This window comes from Chrysochloris asiatica, unplaced genomic scaffold, assembly GCF_000296735.1.
Source record: "Chrysochloris asiatica unplaced genomic scaffold, ChrAsi1.0 scaffold00005, whole genome shotgun sequence".
NCBI classification, from domain to species: Eukaryota; Metazoa; Chordata; class Mammalia; order Afrosoricida; family Chrysochloridae; genus Chrysochloris; species Chrysochloris asiatica.
In genome coordinates, this window is record NW_006408523.1 from 10,713,335 (window position 1) to 10,727,568 (window position 14,234).

Consider the following 14,234-nt stretch of genomic DNA (forward strand, 5'->3'; position numbering starts at 1 on the left):
GCACCTCTCAGGAGAACAGCTGGCGGAGCACCTGTCAGGAGAACAGCTGGCGGAGCACCTCTCAGGAGTACTTCATGGAGATGGCTGCACTGTTGTGGAAAGTTAGAGTGGGCAACCTCTTGGACTCTGCTTGACTTTAATTCTATAATTCCATGACTTTTTGATAACAGTTCAGATACTGTTTACCATAGCCATTGTTGTTATGTGCCGTCGAGTCAGTTCCAACTCATAGCGACCCTGTATAGAGTTTCTGAGGAGCAGCTGGTGGGTTTGAACTACCGACCTACAGCACTATACCAGAACTCTACCATAGTAATTAGTGAAGTGTAATTTCCAATGAATGGAGTCCTGGTGTGGCGCTGTGGGTTAATGTGTCAGACTGCAAAATCATTTGAACTGCAAGGTTGGCAGTCCAAACTTACCAGCTGCTCCTTGGAAACCCTATACAGGGTTGCTATGGGTTGGAATCGACTCGGCGGCACTTACAAAAACAACAACAATTTCCAATGAATAATTCAAGGCAGTTTTACTAGACATATTCAAGCATGTAGCAAGTACACACATTATTTTCGACACGTTTTTTCCTTCAGGTTGAGCATTTGCTAAAAGGAGTTGAATGAAACAGAAGGCTCTCTCCCAGCACTTGTATGTTTCTTTTGTGACAGAGCAGTGACTGAACTTGCTGTTGTCAAGTTCTCTAGAGACAGTTGTGACTTAAAGCAACCCTCTATAAGGTTTCTGAGGAGCGACTGGTGGATTTGAACTGCCAACCTTGCAGTTAGCAAGCCACTGCTTATCCTACAGCGCCACACCATTGAACACAAGAGAATATTATCTAAAGATGCTCACATAAAAATGTGAAGCAGGAGTTTTGAGGCACCCTTAAAGTCTTGGATAATTCCAAATGTTTTTGTTTGTTTAACTACAACCTCAAAAATAGTGAACAGATTTGAAATGTACTTAGTCACACGTTTATAAGCACCATATTTTTTCTCTTTATTTTTTCTTGAGAAAAATAAAATAATCCAAGTATCAGAAGCAATCAATAGGGAGAGAACTGAGAAGAGCATTGACTTTCAAACAAATAGAAACAGAAGTAATGAAACCAGAAACTCAAGCATCGAATAATGTGGCAGACAGGAAGGAGGCCTGTAACATTTTTAAAACAAAGCAGATATGATAAGAAAATCTAATAGGCTTCGTATGATAATGGCGGACGGATGTAGTGTTCAACTTCAGAGCATTCCAAACACCGGAGTCAGACAGTGATAAGATCTGGCTGCGAATCAATGAAAATGCTCAACCAGTGTCGCCCGGAATATATCAAGATCCCAGTTAGGAGAATGCTGCTTTCTTCTCTCTGATACTGTTTTCATAAAGCTAGCATCTCAGGTTAAGGTTAGTGATTAATCTTAAAAGCCACAGTTTATCTAGAACTAGTTAAAATATTTTTGGATTTGCTTTTAATCTAATAAAATATTACCTGAAAAACAGAAGTCAGCTTGTTGACGTCACCTTTTGACGGTTTCTTAGAAGAGACACACATGAAGCACAGGTGCTCTTATAACCGGGGGCCCCATCTGCCTGGGCCAAACACTGGCTTTGCCATGTATTAGCTGTATAGCATTGGCAATTTACTAAATTCTCTGTACCTCAGCTTGCCTTTCTGTACAATGGGGATAAAAACAGCGACTACCTCATTTAAGAATGTAACCAGATGGAAGCACTTAACGGAATGGCTGGCACATGCTACCCCAAAATGAAACCAAACCTGCAATTGAGTTGATTCTGATTCATAACGATAGGGTTTCTGAAACTATAACTCTTTACAGGAACGGAGAGCCTCATCTTTCTCTGGTGGAGCAGTCGGAGGGTTTGAACCACTGACTTTGCAGTTAGTTGTTAGCCCAACGCCTAATCCATAGGGTCACCAGGTCTCCTTAACAAATGTTTTTACTTGTTTGTCTAACCAATTACTCTATCCAAATTTTTAAGTTTTATTGTCCTAAAAAAAAAAGATTTATAAGTATATGAGAGAAAAATATAGAGTAAACAAATGGATAATATGAAATAAATATTAAATTTCTTGAAGAAATTAGGTTGTTTTGTTTCCTCCAGAATTTTTAAGCCATTTAAGATAACTAGAAGCTCTATGGCATAGTGGTTACGAATTGGGCTGCTAACCTCAGAGTCAGCAGTTCGAAACTACCAGCAGTTCCGTGGGAGAAAGATGAGGCATTCTGCTGCCGTAAAGATTTACAGCCTCAGAAACCCTGTGCAGGGTTGCTGTGAGTTGGAACCGCCTCCACGGCACATAACAACAACAAGAAGTAATTGTTGGAACATTTGTTGTTGTTGTTGTTGTTACATGCCATAGAGTCGGTTCTGACCCATAGCAACCCTGTACAGGGTTTCCGAGGAGTGGCTGGTAAGCTTGAACCGCCAGTCATGCAGTTCCAATGGCTTTGCTGTCTAGTACATTAACCCACAGCGCCACACCAGGACATTTAGAGTCCCAGGATTCAAGTCACACTGATGTTATATTAAATGAAAGCTTTCATTTTTCAAAGAGGGTAGCATTTGAATTATGGTGATGGAGAAGAATATTGAAAGAACAAAGAATCTGTGTTGAAAGAAGCACAGCTAGAATGCTCCTTAGAAGCCAGGATGGCCAGACTTCGTCTCTCATACTTTGCACATGGTACCAGAAGGCACTAGTCCCCCGAGAAGGACATCATGCTTGGGAAAGTGGTGGTGGTGGAAGCGATGTGCCATGAGGTTGGTTCTGATTCACAGCAACCCTGTATGGTGTTTCCGAAGCTATAAATCTTTATGGGAGCAGAAAGCCTCATCTTTCTCCCTCGGAACCACTGGTAGTTTCGAACTGCTGACCATGATATCAGCAACCTGACTCGTAACCACTACGCTACCAGAGCTCCTTTGGGAAGGTGGAGGGTCAGAAGAAGAAGAAGGAGACTCCCAAGGAGATAGATTGACACAGTGGCAGTGACAGCGGGTTCACACGTAACAATTGTGAGGATGGTGGCAGACTGCGCAGTATTTCATTCTGTTTGACTCTGGTCACTGTGAGTCAGAACCAACTCTATGACAACTAGCAACAACAACAGCCTCCACTTCATTATATCAGAAGGGAATCCCTGGCTGATGTCAACGATTAAGCATTTGAAGACTAGTCAAGAAGTTGACGGTTTGAACCCACCCAGAGGCACCTCAGAGGACAGGTCTGGCAATAGGCTTCTAGAGAATCAGCCGTGGAAACCAGTGGAGCCATCCGACTCTGCACACGTGGAGTTGCTCTGAGTGGGAATCATGCAACTAACAACAACAGAAAAGTCGGTATGTCTGAGTTGTTTACTCTTCACAGCAATTACTCTCCAATCAGAGCAAAATTTTAGTGCACTAAAAGATAAGGGAAATTATTGGAGGCAAATAGAATTGAAAGGCATTATCTCAGGCTTTTGGCATTCAGTTGGTTGATCCAAACTAAACCCAGAAGAAGCTGTTCACTTGCCTTTCTTTCCTTCTCCTTGTTTTTATAAAAGATTATCTAGTGCTGGTATTTTAAATTGTGCATACACTGTCTGGGGGATAGGTGAGAGCCAAGCTTTGAGATCTCTGCAGACTTTGCAGTTTCGTTTTTTTCTTTGATATCTTTTAAACAGAGGAACAAACTGCTGAGTCAGTATTGCTAAGTGTGAAAGAACTTTGAAACTGACCAGAGGCAGGAGAACCGGAGGCCTATCTTGTGCTCAGGAGAGCCCAGCAGGCTGGCTCTTCCTACCCATGGTTCTCCCTGACCAGTTGGCTTTTGTTTTCTTGGGTTCAAGCACATGCCTTCATGCTGGCCAGTGCACCCTTGGGATACAGGGATGGAATGTAGGGGACCTCTTGGCAGTGGAGTGTTCTGGGCAAGGCCTGTGGCCGGGAACACGCAGCCTGCCTTGGGCATCTTCTGCAAGAGTCTGATTCTGAACGAAACCTAAGCCTTGGTCTGCAGAGCCCCACAACTGCTTCCAAGTCACTGCTCCTGCTTCTTCCCTTCCACCTGCAGGATTAACCTCGGCTTCACGTGTTCCCACCAAAATGTTAGGACCTCATCTTTGGCATCCAAGAAATGGCTAAGAAACGGCAGCAGCTGTCCAGAACATTGTGTGGAGGGGAAACAGCCCAGGCTCCCAGCCCAGCCTGCACTAGGCTTAAGCGGGTGTGAACTCTCACGGCCTACTTTTCAGACCAAATATGCTGTATGTTAAGGCCGGCCAGGCGTACTGTTTGTTAGCTTTGGTGGAGTCAGCCTGCCATTGCAACCTCATGTACAATGAGATCACGTGGGTTTGTACAGACTGATTGTCAGAAGTAAAACGCCAGGTCTTTCTTCGTAGTCTGTTTCAGTCTGACAGTTCCACTGAAATGTGTCCAGCATTGTTGTAGAGTAGTGACAGAATCTGCTTAAAATTAAATTTAGGGTTTACTGAAAGTAAAGAGCTCCAGCTAGGAAAAGGCCGGATTCCGGAGTGAAAGTCAGTCCCTCTAAAACGGCAAACCAGTGAAGACATCATCATGGCGTGCGACAAATGACCTGAAGTATACGACTTGATTGTAGTTACTGAGATGACCACAAGGCAGGGCTTTCCGAAACGGGGTTCGTAAGGTGGCACAGGTTTGTAGAGCACACATGTCTTTCTTACATTGCTTGCTGTGAGGAGATTTTAAGGGTCTGATCACAAGGGTTAGTGATTGTCGCTCAGACCAGCTTCAGTTTGAAGTCCTTGGAGATGGAAGGGTCAGCTGTTGGGTTAAAGGTAAACCTAGATGATTATAGAACAGAATTTCCAATAGTGGATCATTGCAATGACTGACGTAAGACAAAATCATTTCCTGAGGACATCTTACAAGACAGGTTTAGTAAATGTTTGAGCAGTGACCCTCAGGGAGCATTCCGTTTGACCTAATCACAGCAGAAACATTTCTTAGGCTGCAAGATTCAAGTTATACAAAGTTTAACTTAGCCAAAGGGCTCTGGCTCAAACCTCAAGCCAGCTGTTTCCGATTTACCAGGTACCTTGGTCTTAAAAGCCTCAGAGCAACACACATGCCTCTAGAGGGGAGACAGGTAGTGGTGGTCCATGAGATGTATTGGCCAGGAATTAACTCAGGTCTCCTGGGAGGAAGGCAAGAATTTCACCACGGAATCACCCTTTCCCCATTGTTGTGCTGCTGCTGTGTGTCGTAGACTTGGTTCCAACCTTGTATAGGCTACCTGAGGCGGTAAATTCTTATGGGAGTTGAAAGCCTCAGCTCTCTCCTGCGAAGCGGCTGGTGGATACAAACTGCTGGCCTTGCGCTTAGCAGCCCAATGTGTAACCCACTGCGCCACCAGGGCTCCTTTTGCCAATGCTGTTGTTGTTAGGAGCCATCGGTACTGACTCATAGTGACCCTATGCAAAACAGAACAAGACACTGCCCAGTCTTGCACCAACTTCACAATCATTGCTACGTTTAGGTCCATGGATGCTGCCACTGAGCCAATCCATCTCATTGGGATCTTCCACTTTTTCTCTGACCCTCCGCCTTACCAAACATGATATCCTTCTACAGTGATTGGTCCCTCCTGACAATATGTCTGAAGTATGTCTGTTGTTATTGTTTTTGTTGTTAGGTGCCATTGAGTTGGTACCGACCCATAGCGACCTTATGTACAGCTGAATGAAACACTGCCCGATCCTGGGCCAACCTCACTACTGTTGCCACGCTTGAGTCCATTGATGCTGCCACCGGGCCAATCCATCTCGTTGGGGGTCTTCCTCTTTGTCTCTGATGCTCCACTTTATCAAACATGATGTCCTTCTCCAGCGACTGGTTCCTCCTGACAATATGTCTGAAGTATGAGGGACGAAGTTTGGCCATCTTGGCCTCCAAGGAGCATTCTGGCTGCACTTCTTCCAAAACGGATCTATTGGTTCTTTTGGCAGCCCATGGCACTTTCAGTATTCTCCTCCAACACCATAACTCAAAAGCATCAATTCTTCTACAGTCTTCCTTATTCACGGTCCAGCTTTCGCATGCAGACATGCAATAATGTAGAAACCAGTATTCACAGGAGTCATGGTGGTACAGATGGTTAAGTGCTCATCTGCTAACTTAAAGATTGGCAGTTTAAACCCACCTAGGGGTTCCACAAAGGAGCTCTGGTAACATAGTGGTTATGAATCGGGCTGCGAACCACAAGGTAGCAGGTTGAAACTACCAGCTGTTCCACAGGAGAAAGATGAGGCTTTCTGCTCCCATAAAGATTCACAGCCTCGAAAACCCTACGCAGGGTTACTGTGAGTCGAAACCGACTCCATGGCACATCACCACCACCACCACCAGGGGTTCCACAGGAGAGACACTTGGAGATCAGCTTTCATAGAGATTACAGCCAGGAAGACCCTCTGGGCAGTTTGACTCTGTCTGATGGGATCACGATGGGTCAGAATCGACTCGATGACACCTAAAAACAACAGCATTCACAGGACAAGAGGTTCCACTGGGCTTTGACATGTTTGGTGCTTATAAAAGGCACTCACAACACTTACACAATTGGTCTCACTGCAGGAGACACTGGGTGACTATATGGCTTCATGTGATATTCAACAAATAACCAGAGGTCTGACTGGAAGTCTCCATCAGACATGCTGACAGAGATGAGACACTAGGCCCAAGTGCCTCGTGGCTCTCAGGGCTGGGAACGCTGAGAGAAAGCCTTACTGTGGCTCAGGGTCCCCAGAACCATCTGACTAGAGTGTATTTCCACTGCTTTTTTTTTCCTTTGGTTTTTCCCCATGAAAAGAAAATGAGGTCATTTACGTGGCCCTACCTGGCTGACATTGCAGACTCTTGTCTCTATGTGATTGCAGGCATGTTGAACTACTGTGACAGATACAGTGACGGCATGAGACGTGTCCTAAAGACTTTTGGACCCATCCCAGAGTTTTCCGGGGCAACAGTTCAAAAAGTTCATCAGGTATGCAGACTCATGGCTAAGAGTTCTGATGGTGGAGAGGGAGCACTTGCAGGCCCCTCACCAGTGCCACCCGGAGCCTTCACACTTGATGTTGATAGTTCCTCAGCCCTAACTTTATCTATCCAGGGTCCTGTCATTACCAGAGTTGTTACCGGAGCCCTAAGACCACGTGACTAATGAATCAGCTCATTTTGTCTTGGTCGCGGGATTTAGGAAACTTGGGTTCATTGAAAGCAAGAGGACAGTATGTGTGCACAGGAACAGCCACTGCGCTCCTCCTGGAGCTGATTTTATGAACCCCTATTTGTCTTTTCATCTTCCAGGCCATGTGTGAGAAGGTGCCTGCTGACCCTAAGCACTTGGCTGCCAGAAGGAAGTGGCGAGACAGATGTCTCATGAGACTCTCCAAGATGAAACGTGAGATGCCATCCAAGTGAAGTTCCTGGAATGGTCCTGCCGCGCCCCCAGTGAAGATCCTCGCTGTGGAATAAGAAGCTCTTAATCAAATCTCTAAAGCAGTTACAAGCCACACAGTGAGGCTTAGCATTCAAATTCTCCACTTGATTTCCCATGTTTGCTGGATTTTATGGTAAAGGCTCATGGTTGTCCATTGGATCATGGGTCTGGATTAGGTGTGAGCTGTGTGGTCACAATCGCACATGGTAGCAGTCTGCAGATGTTCCCCCCTAGGGTAACATTTATATCTAATTATTGGAGCTTCATTTTAGTTTGATCTATGTAGAAAAATATTTTTATAGTTACTTTCCAATCCTTCCTGCATACTCTGTGGTTCTGCATGCACAAGGTCATCACCTTCATTCTGTTAATGCTTATTCGGAATAAAAGTTTTTGATTCTGTCAAGATGTCCTTTATTCCTGATAGTTCGGATAATGACAGTGTTTTATCCTGATGAGTTACATATTTTAAGTGACCGTGACCCCCAACCAGGTGGATTGGCACAGTGGCAGCAACCATGGGCTCAAGCGTAGCAGTAATTGGGGGACAGCGCAGGACCGGACGGTGTTTCGTTCTGTTGTGCAGCGTCTGCTATGAGAACCGACTCAACAGCTTCTAACATTAATGAGTTCTATACAAACCCTATGCGCTGAGTTAAAAACAACAACAAGAAACCCAGCCAGTTTGAGCTAGAGTTTCCCAAAGTGGGTTCCATAGTGCCCTTGTTGTTTTCTGGTCAGAGATGTTTTCTGGTCAGTAGATGGCTACACCATCACCATCTACTTCCCGGCCCTTGGAGACTCACATGTATGTACATGTATTAGCCAGGGAAAGGCTCCAACACTCTGCAGTGGTGGTGGAAGTACGCTGTGGAGTCGGTTCCAACTCATGGAGACCCTGTACAGGGTTTCCGAGGCCATAAATCTTTACAGGAGCAGAAAGCCTCATCTTGCTTCCATGGAACCACTGGTAGTTTCAAACTGCTGACCTTGAGATTAGCAGCCCAACTCATAACCGCTACACTATCAGAGCTCCTTAACATTCGGCAGTAAAGATGTCTATTTAACTTGGCTTAACCCAGCATTCCATTAACTTATGTGACTTGGAGCCTCTTCTGACCACTAGTCCCCAAAGCCTTCTGGGAAATGCTAGCAAAAGTCCCACTCCTTGTGAAGTTGCACACCTCACCGATCATGATCATGGGATGTACCTGCAGGTGCTCAGGCACCTCTGAGCCCAAGGGTCTCTCCAAACTTTCCATGTCAGAAAACTGGCATTCAGTGTTGGCCTTCCCTTAGGGCCAACCAAGGTTGTTCTGGATTTGGAACCAAATGGAAATGGTTTCTCCTTGAAGCTGAATTTCAGTTCCTGTGTGTGTGAGAGCACATTTTGTCAGAGCCATGCCTCCTTACAACATGCTGAGTGGCTGCTGTGCACCAGGCTTGTGCATGTGACCCTTTTTTTTGAGAAGTTTTCTGACGACGACATACAAGGTTGTCCTAAATCAGGGTTCATGCTCTAGGGAAATCATGGACAAAAGGAGCCACTACTGGTAGACTGCCTGATGTGCCCTGGAAGTCTACTTAGTGACTTTGGAACTAGGTCTTGAGGAACAAGCAGGAGTGAGGCAGACATTCATAGTGGAGGGAGTAGAGTGTAGAAAGGTGGCAGAGTGTTCTAGCAAGATGTGTCGCTGTGACCTCTGTGGAGCTGACCAGGCCAGTGAGTTGGCCTGAACTGAAAACAGTATCTGTAAAAAGCAAGGGTACACCGCTGGAACAGCGTGTCTGAACCTTAATTCTGACAACAGGTGCTGGGCTAGAGGCAGGGACTTTCTCATAAGGAGAGAGCTGATAAGTCAGCGAGTTCAGAAAGCAGCCTGGAGGTGAAATAGGCATTAGTACTCCATGGGAAAGGTGATACCAATACATCCAAATGTTCAACTCAGGGGACTCTACAGACACTGATGACATTTGACAAGATACGGAAATTAGGAGGAAGGGCATTTGAATATTCCAAACCAGAAAATCAAACTCACTGCCACTGAGTCGATTTTGACTCGTAGTGACCCTATCTAGGGTTTCTGAGAGCCGTTGGTGTGATTAGTAATCCAGTGCTTATCCTACAGCGCCACACCAGTAGTAGCAAGACAAGTCTGGCAACCTAGTTCTGAAAGTCAGATGACGAAAACCTTATAGATCACAATGGGCTGACCCCATTGTGAAAAGGAACAGACCAGATGACAGTGTACAACAGCCACAAGCAGATCATTAGGAGCGTTTTACCCAACAAGGGTCCTTGATGTCATCTGTGTACACTTCAGAGACTCCTTACACTCATGATGCCATCCCGCATCTCTATGACTTACTGACAGGTGGTCTTCACTACATAGCGGTGGAGCCCTTGCTTTCCTTATCATTTCCAGCTCCTATTAATTCCCGTCAACACACACCCCTTGATTTTCCAGCTCAGAATCACTGCACTATTCTCGGTACTTCTCAAAAGAGCCTGCCCTACACACACAGGGTTCAGGTGAAGGTCATTAATACCTGGAGGGTAAGTGCAAGGGAGCTCCACATACCCATCAGCCCCAGGGAGTCGATGAGCCCCTAGAGTTCAAGAGGTCAAAAGGGGCCAATAGACCCTGTCTAGCCGAGGCAGGGCTGTTCTCCCATGTGGTACAGAGCCCCAGAGCAGGGGCTCGCTCCTGTGTGTGTGTCAGTTACTGTCCTCCGCTGTTGCCAACAAGCATTTAGTGTGGGTAGGAGGCATCCTCATCTGTGTGGATTCTGCTTGTAGCAGTTACATGCATAATGAAAAAGAGCCACGAAAGTGACAGGGTCAGAGAAAGCTGGGAGGCCAGGGTCTGGTTCTCTTCTAAGAGCTGAGAAAACTAGATCTTTTGAGCTGGAGAAATGCAGACAGTGCATCTGAATGGCCCAAACCAGAAAATCAACTTCACTGCCACCTCAGGAAGATAGTTATTGGAACAACTGGATGGAGTCAGGCATTGATCCAACAGAGAGCTAAAAAGAGGGTGTGGTGCTGTGGTTCAGCAGTTCAAACTCACAAGCTGTTCCTCAGAAACCCTATACAGGGTCCCTATGAGTTGGCAACAACTTGACGACACTCAACATCAACAACATGCGCCTGAAAGCCCAACTACACACAACACCCAGATGGCCACGTTCCTTAAAGACACATTGTAAAGCTTGGAAGTCACAACCATTGTGAGGCCCATATGCCCTTTATTTAAGTTGTAGTCTTCTAACCTAACTACCTTTCATGAATTCGGCAACTGTATACTTCAACATACTTTCTGCACTGAAAATGTAAGTGTTGGGGCCTAGATGCCTGAGGAAATAGACTCATTCTTTAAAACTCTCTGAAAGATTCATGCCTCAGGCATAACTGGCCTGCTGCTGCCTTTGTACTTGTTAGGAATTTCTTTCCATTCCTTCCCTAATAATTTGTGTGCCCTCTGCAAAGTGCTACCAGCCTGGGTAGGCCTTCAGGAATCCCATTGCTTCCAAAATACTCAGGCTACTGTGGCACCTAAGATGATTTTTATGAGGTCTAGGAATAGACATTTTTGTTTTACCTTAATATATTTATTTTGAAATGCATTAGAAAAATATAACTGACAGGTATAATGCATCAACAAATTTCTTACCGATTATAAGTAAACAATTATTTGGTTGATGTCCTCTTTCTGTTCCAGCATCCGATTCCAGGACACCATATTGCATTTCATGGTCTTGTCTCCCTATGGTCTGCAACAAGTTTTCTGTCTTTCTTTGCTTTTCATGACTTTATATCTGTGTTGGTCTGATGCTTTATTATGATTAGACTGGGGTTATGGGTTTCTAGAAAGAAGGCCCAAGAGGTGAAAAGTCCTTCTTGTCACAGTTGTGAAGGGTCATTTAAAATTGTGGTGCCTGGCATAACTTATATGACAGACTTCTTCTTTAATTATACTTTGATCTTGTGAAATGCTGTCAAGTCGGTTCCAACTCATAGCAGCCCTGTTTAAGGTTTCTGAGTAGTGACTGGTAGCTTGTCCTTAGGTCTCCTTTCTGCCTTTGTAAGAATAATGGTGGTGGTTGTTATATGTCACCAAGTCAGTTTCAACTCATAGCACCCATGTATAGGATTTCTGAGGCTGTAAATCTTTGTGGCAGCAACTGGTAGACTCAAACTGCTGACCTTGTGTTTAGCAGCCCAGCTAATCATCCACCATACTACAAGGACTCCTTTTTAAGAATAGAACCTGTGATGTAGATAGAGCCTGAAAGCATATAACTTCTTGTAGAACTTAACTACCCTCATCAAATAGTGGAGGGTTTGTGAAGAAATATTTGCCAGGAAAATATTTGTCAAGATGGTCACAGGAGAATATTTGTACAATATGTTCTAGAAAAATGTGTATGTAGCTGTTTCCAAAAGCTATCTGCTAAGGGTGGATCCAAGAAGCCTATGTTAGAAAACCAATTCGTTAACCTTATAGAATTTTAACTTACTATTGCCTTATGGAGGGAGTCCTGCTGGGGTGGCACTGGGGGATAATACACTGAACTGCAAGATCGGTTTGACTGCAAACTCAGCAGTTCAAATTTACCAGCCACTCCTTGGAAACCCTGTATAGGATTGCTATGAGTCAGGACTGACTCGAAGGCACTTAACAACAACAACAATTGGACAATGGACAAGCCAACCTTTGGAGTCCTGGTGCGGTGCTATATAGGATAACACTAAACAACCAGGTTGGTTTGAGTCACAAGGTCGGCAGTTCAAACTCTATGCAGGGTACTATGAATTGGAACTGACTCTGGCACTTGACAATAGTAGCAACACTGTCTTATGGCTATGCCAACCAAGCCCCCATGATTGTGGTCAAATACTGCTGTCCCCACTTTTCTATATACAAGCTCATCTCTCCCTCAGAATATCAGAACACTTACTACTTTCATGTTGTACCCTGTGTGTGTCAGTCCAGTCTGAATTTTCTTCCTCAATTAAGCTCTTTTCTTAAGCTTTTCTACACAGCAGCCTATTTCACTCTTTGACATTTCTGGTGTCAGAAGCCTGGGATCCAAAGGTACATTGTGTGTAGGACCCACAAAGACTTGTGGACCTCAAAAACAGCAGAACTGTTTGGGCTCATGGCTCCGTGAGATCTTGGGAATTGCCACCAGGTTAAAAACAAAACCCAAAAAAACTCTTAATTCCAAGTCTGTGTCTTTGCATTGTAGCTCTTTGGGTTTTGTTAAGGGATTTGTTCGGGCTTCATAAAAGTGTCACTTATGTACTTGCAAATTTGTTTTTGCTTTTGCTTCTCCGGGATTCTGTCCTGTCATCAGTGTAGGGTATTTGTTTTGTGCAAATATTGGCTGTCCCTTGCAAGAAAGACAGTCTGGGAAATCAGTGGCTACTCTGAGTTCTGCTTCTTTTTAAATGAGCATTTATTGCTATAAATTGACCTCTAGGCACTGCTTTTGCTGTGTCCTAAAGGCTTTGGTATGTTGTGTTTTCATTCTCATTTTTAAATTTTAAAAATTTCTTTTATTATCCAGTAGTTTTTAAGCAGGGTGTTATTCACTTTCCATGTGTTTGATTTTTTTCCCCTCGATCATCCATTATTGATTTCTAATCTTATAGTTTTGTGATCTGAGAAGATGCTTTGCAGTATTTTGATGTTTTAAAATTTATCGAGGCTTGCTTTGTGGTGTAACATGCGGTCTATTCTGGAGAATCTTCCAGGTGCACTGGAAAAGAATGAATATTGTGCTGTTGTTGGGTGGAATGTTCTGTATGTCTGTGAGGCCAAGTTGGCTAATTGTGTTGTCTAGTTCTTCTGTGTCTTTGTTGAGTTTTTTTCTAGTCTTTCATTGAAAGTGGTATATTAAAGTCTCCTACTAATATTGACCTTGAACTGCAAGGTCGGCGGTTCAAGCTTACCACCTGCTCCTTGGAAACCCTATACAGGGTCACTATGGGTCAGAATCAACTCGACAACAATTAACAACAAACACTGTAGAATTGTTTATTTTTGTCTTTAATTCTATCAGAATTTGATGTATTTTCAGGCTCCTTCATTGAGTATATAAATATTTATTATTGTTATGTTCGCTTGCTCAATTGACTCTTGAATCATTTATAATGCCCTTCTTTGTCTCTTATGCTGGTTTTGCCTTAAAAATCTGTTGTTGTTTTTTTTCAGAAATTAGTATTGTCACTCCTGCTATTGTTTTACTTTCTATTAGCTTGAAATTCTTTGGACTGATCTAAACTTGTTTTTTCTCTGTAGTGAATTGCCAAGCAGAGACTCCTGAGTTAAACAGTTCCAGTAAGGTGCTTTTTTTGTTTGCATTTTGCTTCTTGCTTTAGCTTCTTAACAACAGTTTGTTAAAACAATGGCCACTTTTGGCCACTCTTTGGAAACGCTATACAGAGTCTCTATGAGAACAAACTCAACAACGGCTTAACTTAACACAACAATGGCTAATGAACACAAAAATTTCTTCATATGTCTGTTGGTCACCTGAATGTTTTCTTTGGTGAACTGTCCTTTTTTAAAAAAGACATCCTAAGGAGCTCTGGTAGCGTAGTGGTTACGAATCGGGCTGCAAACCTCAAGGTCAGCAGTTCGAAACTACTAGCTGCTCCACGGGAGAAAGATGAGGCGTTCTGCTCCCGTAAAGATTAACAGCCTTGGAAACCCTGTGCAGGGTCACTATGAGTTGGAACCGA

General features: G+C 44.1%; 1 protein-coding gene across 1 annotated transcript in view; it reads left to right on the top strand.

Moving 5' to 3' along the window:
• Nucleotides 1-7,464, top strand: part of CRYL1 (crystallin, lambda 1) — a 158,189-nt gene extending 150,725 nt beyond the window's left edge. The window contains exons 6-7 of the mRNA XM_006832056.1: nt 6,921-7,027; nt 7,351-7,464. Of these exons, the coding sequence (XP_006832119.1) occupies nt 6,921-7,027; nt 7,351-7,464 (221 nt within the window). The remainder of the gene's footprint in view (nt 1-6,920; nt 7,028-7,350) is intronic.
• The last annotated feature ends 6,770 nt before the right edge of the window (nt 7,465-14,234 follow it).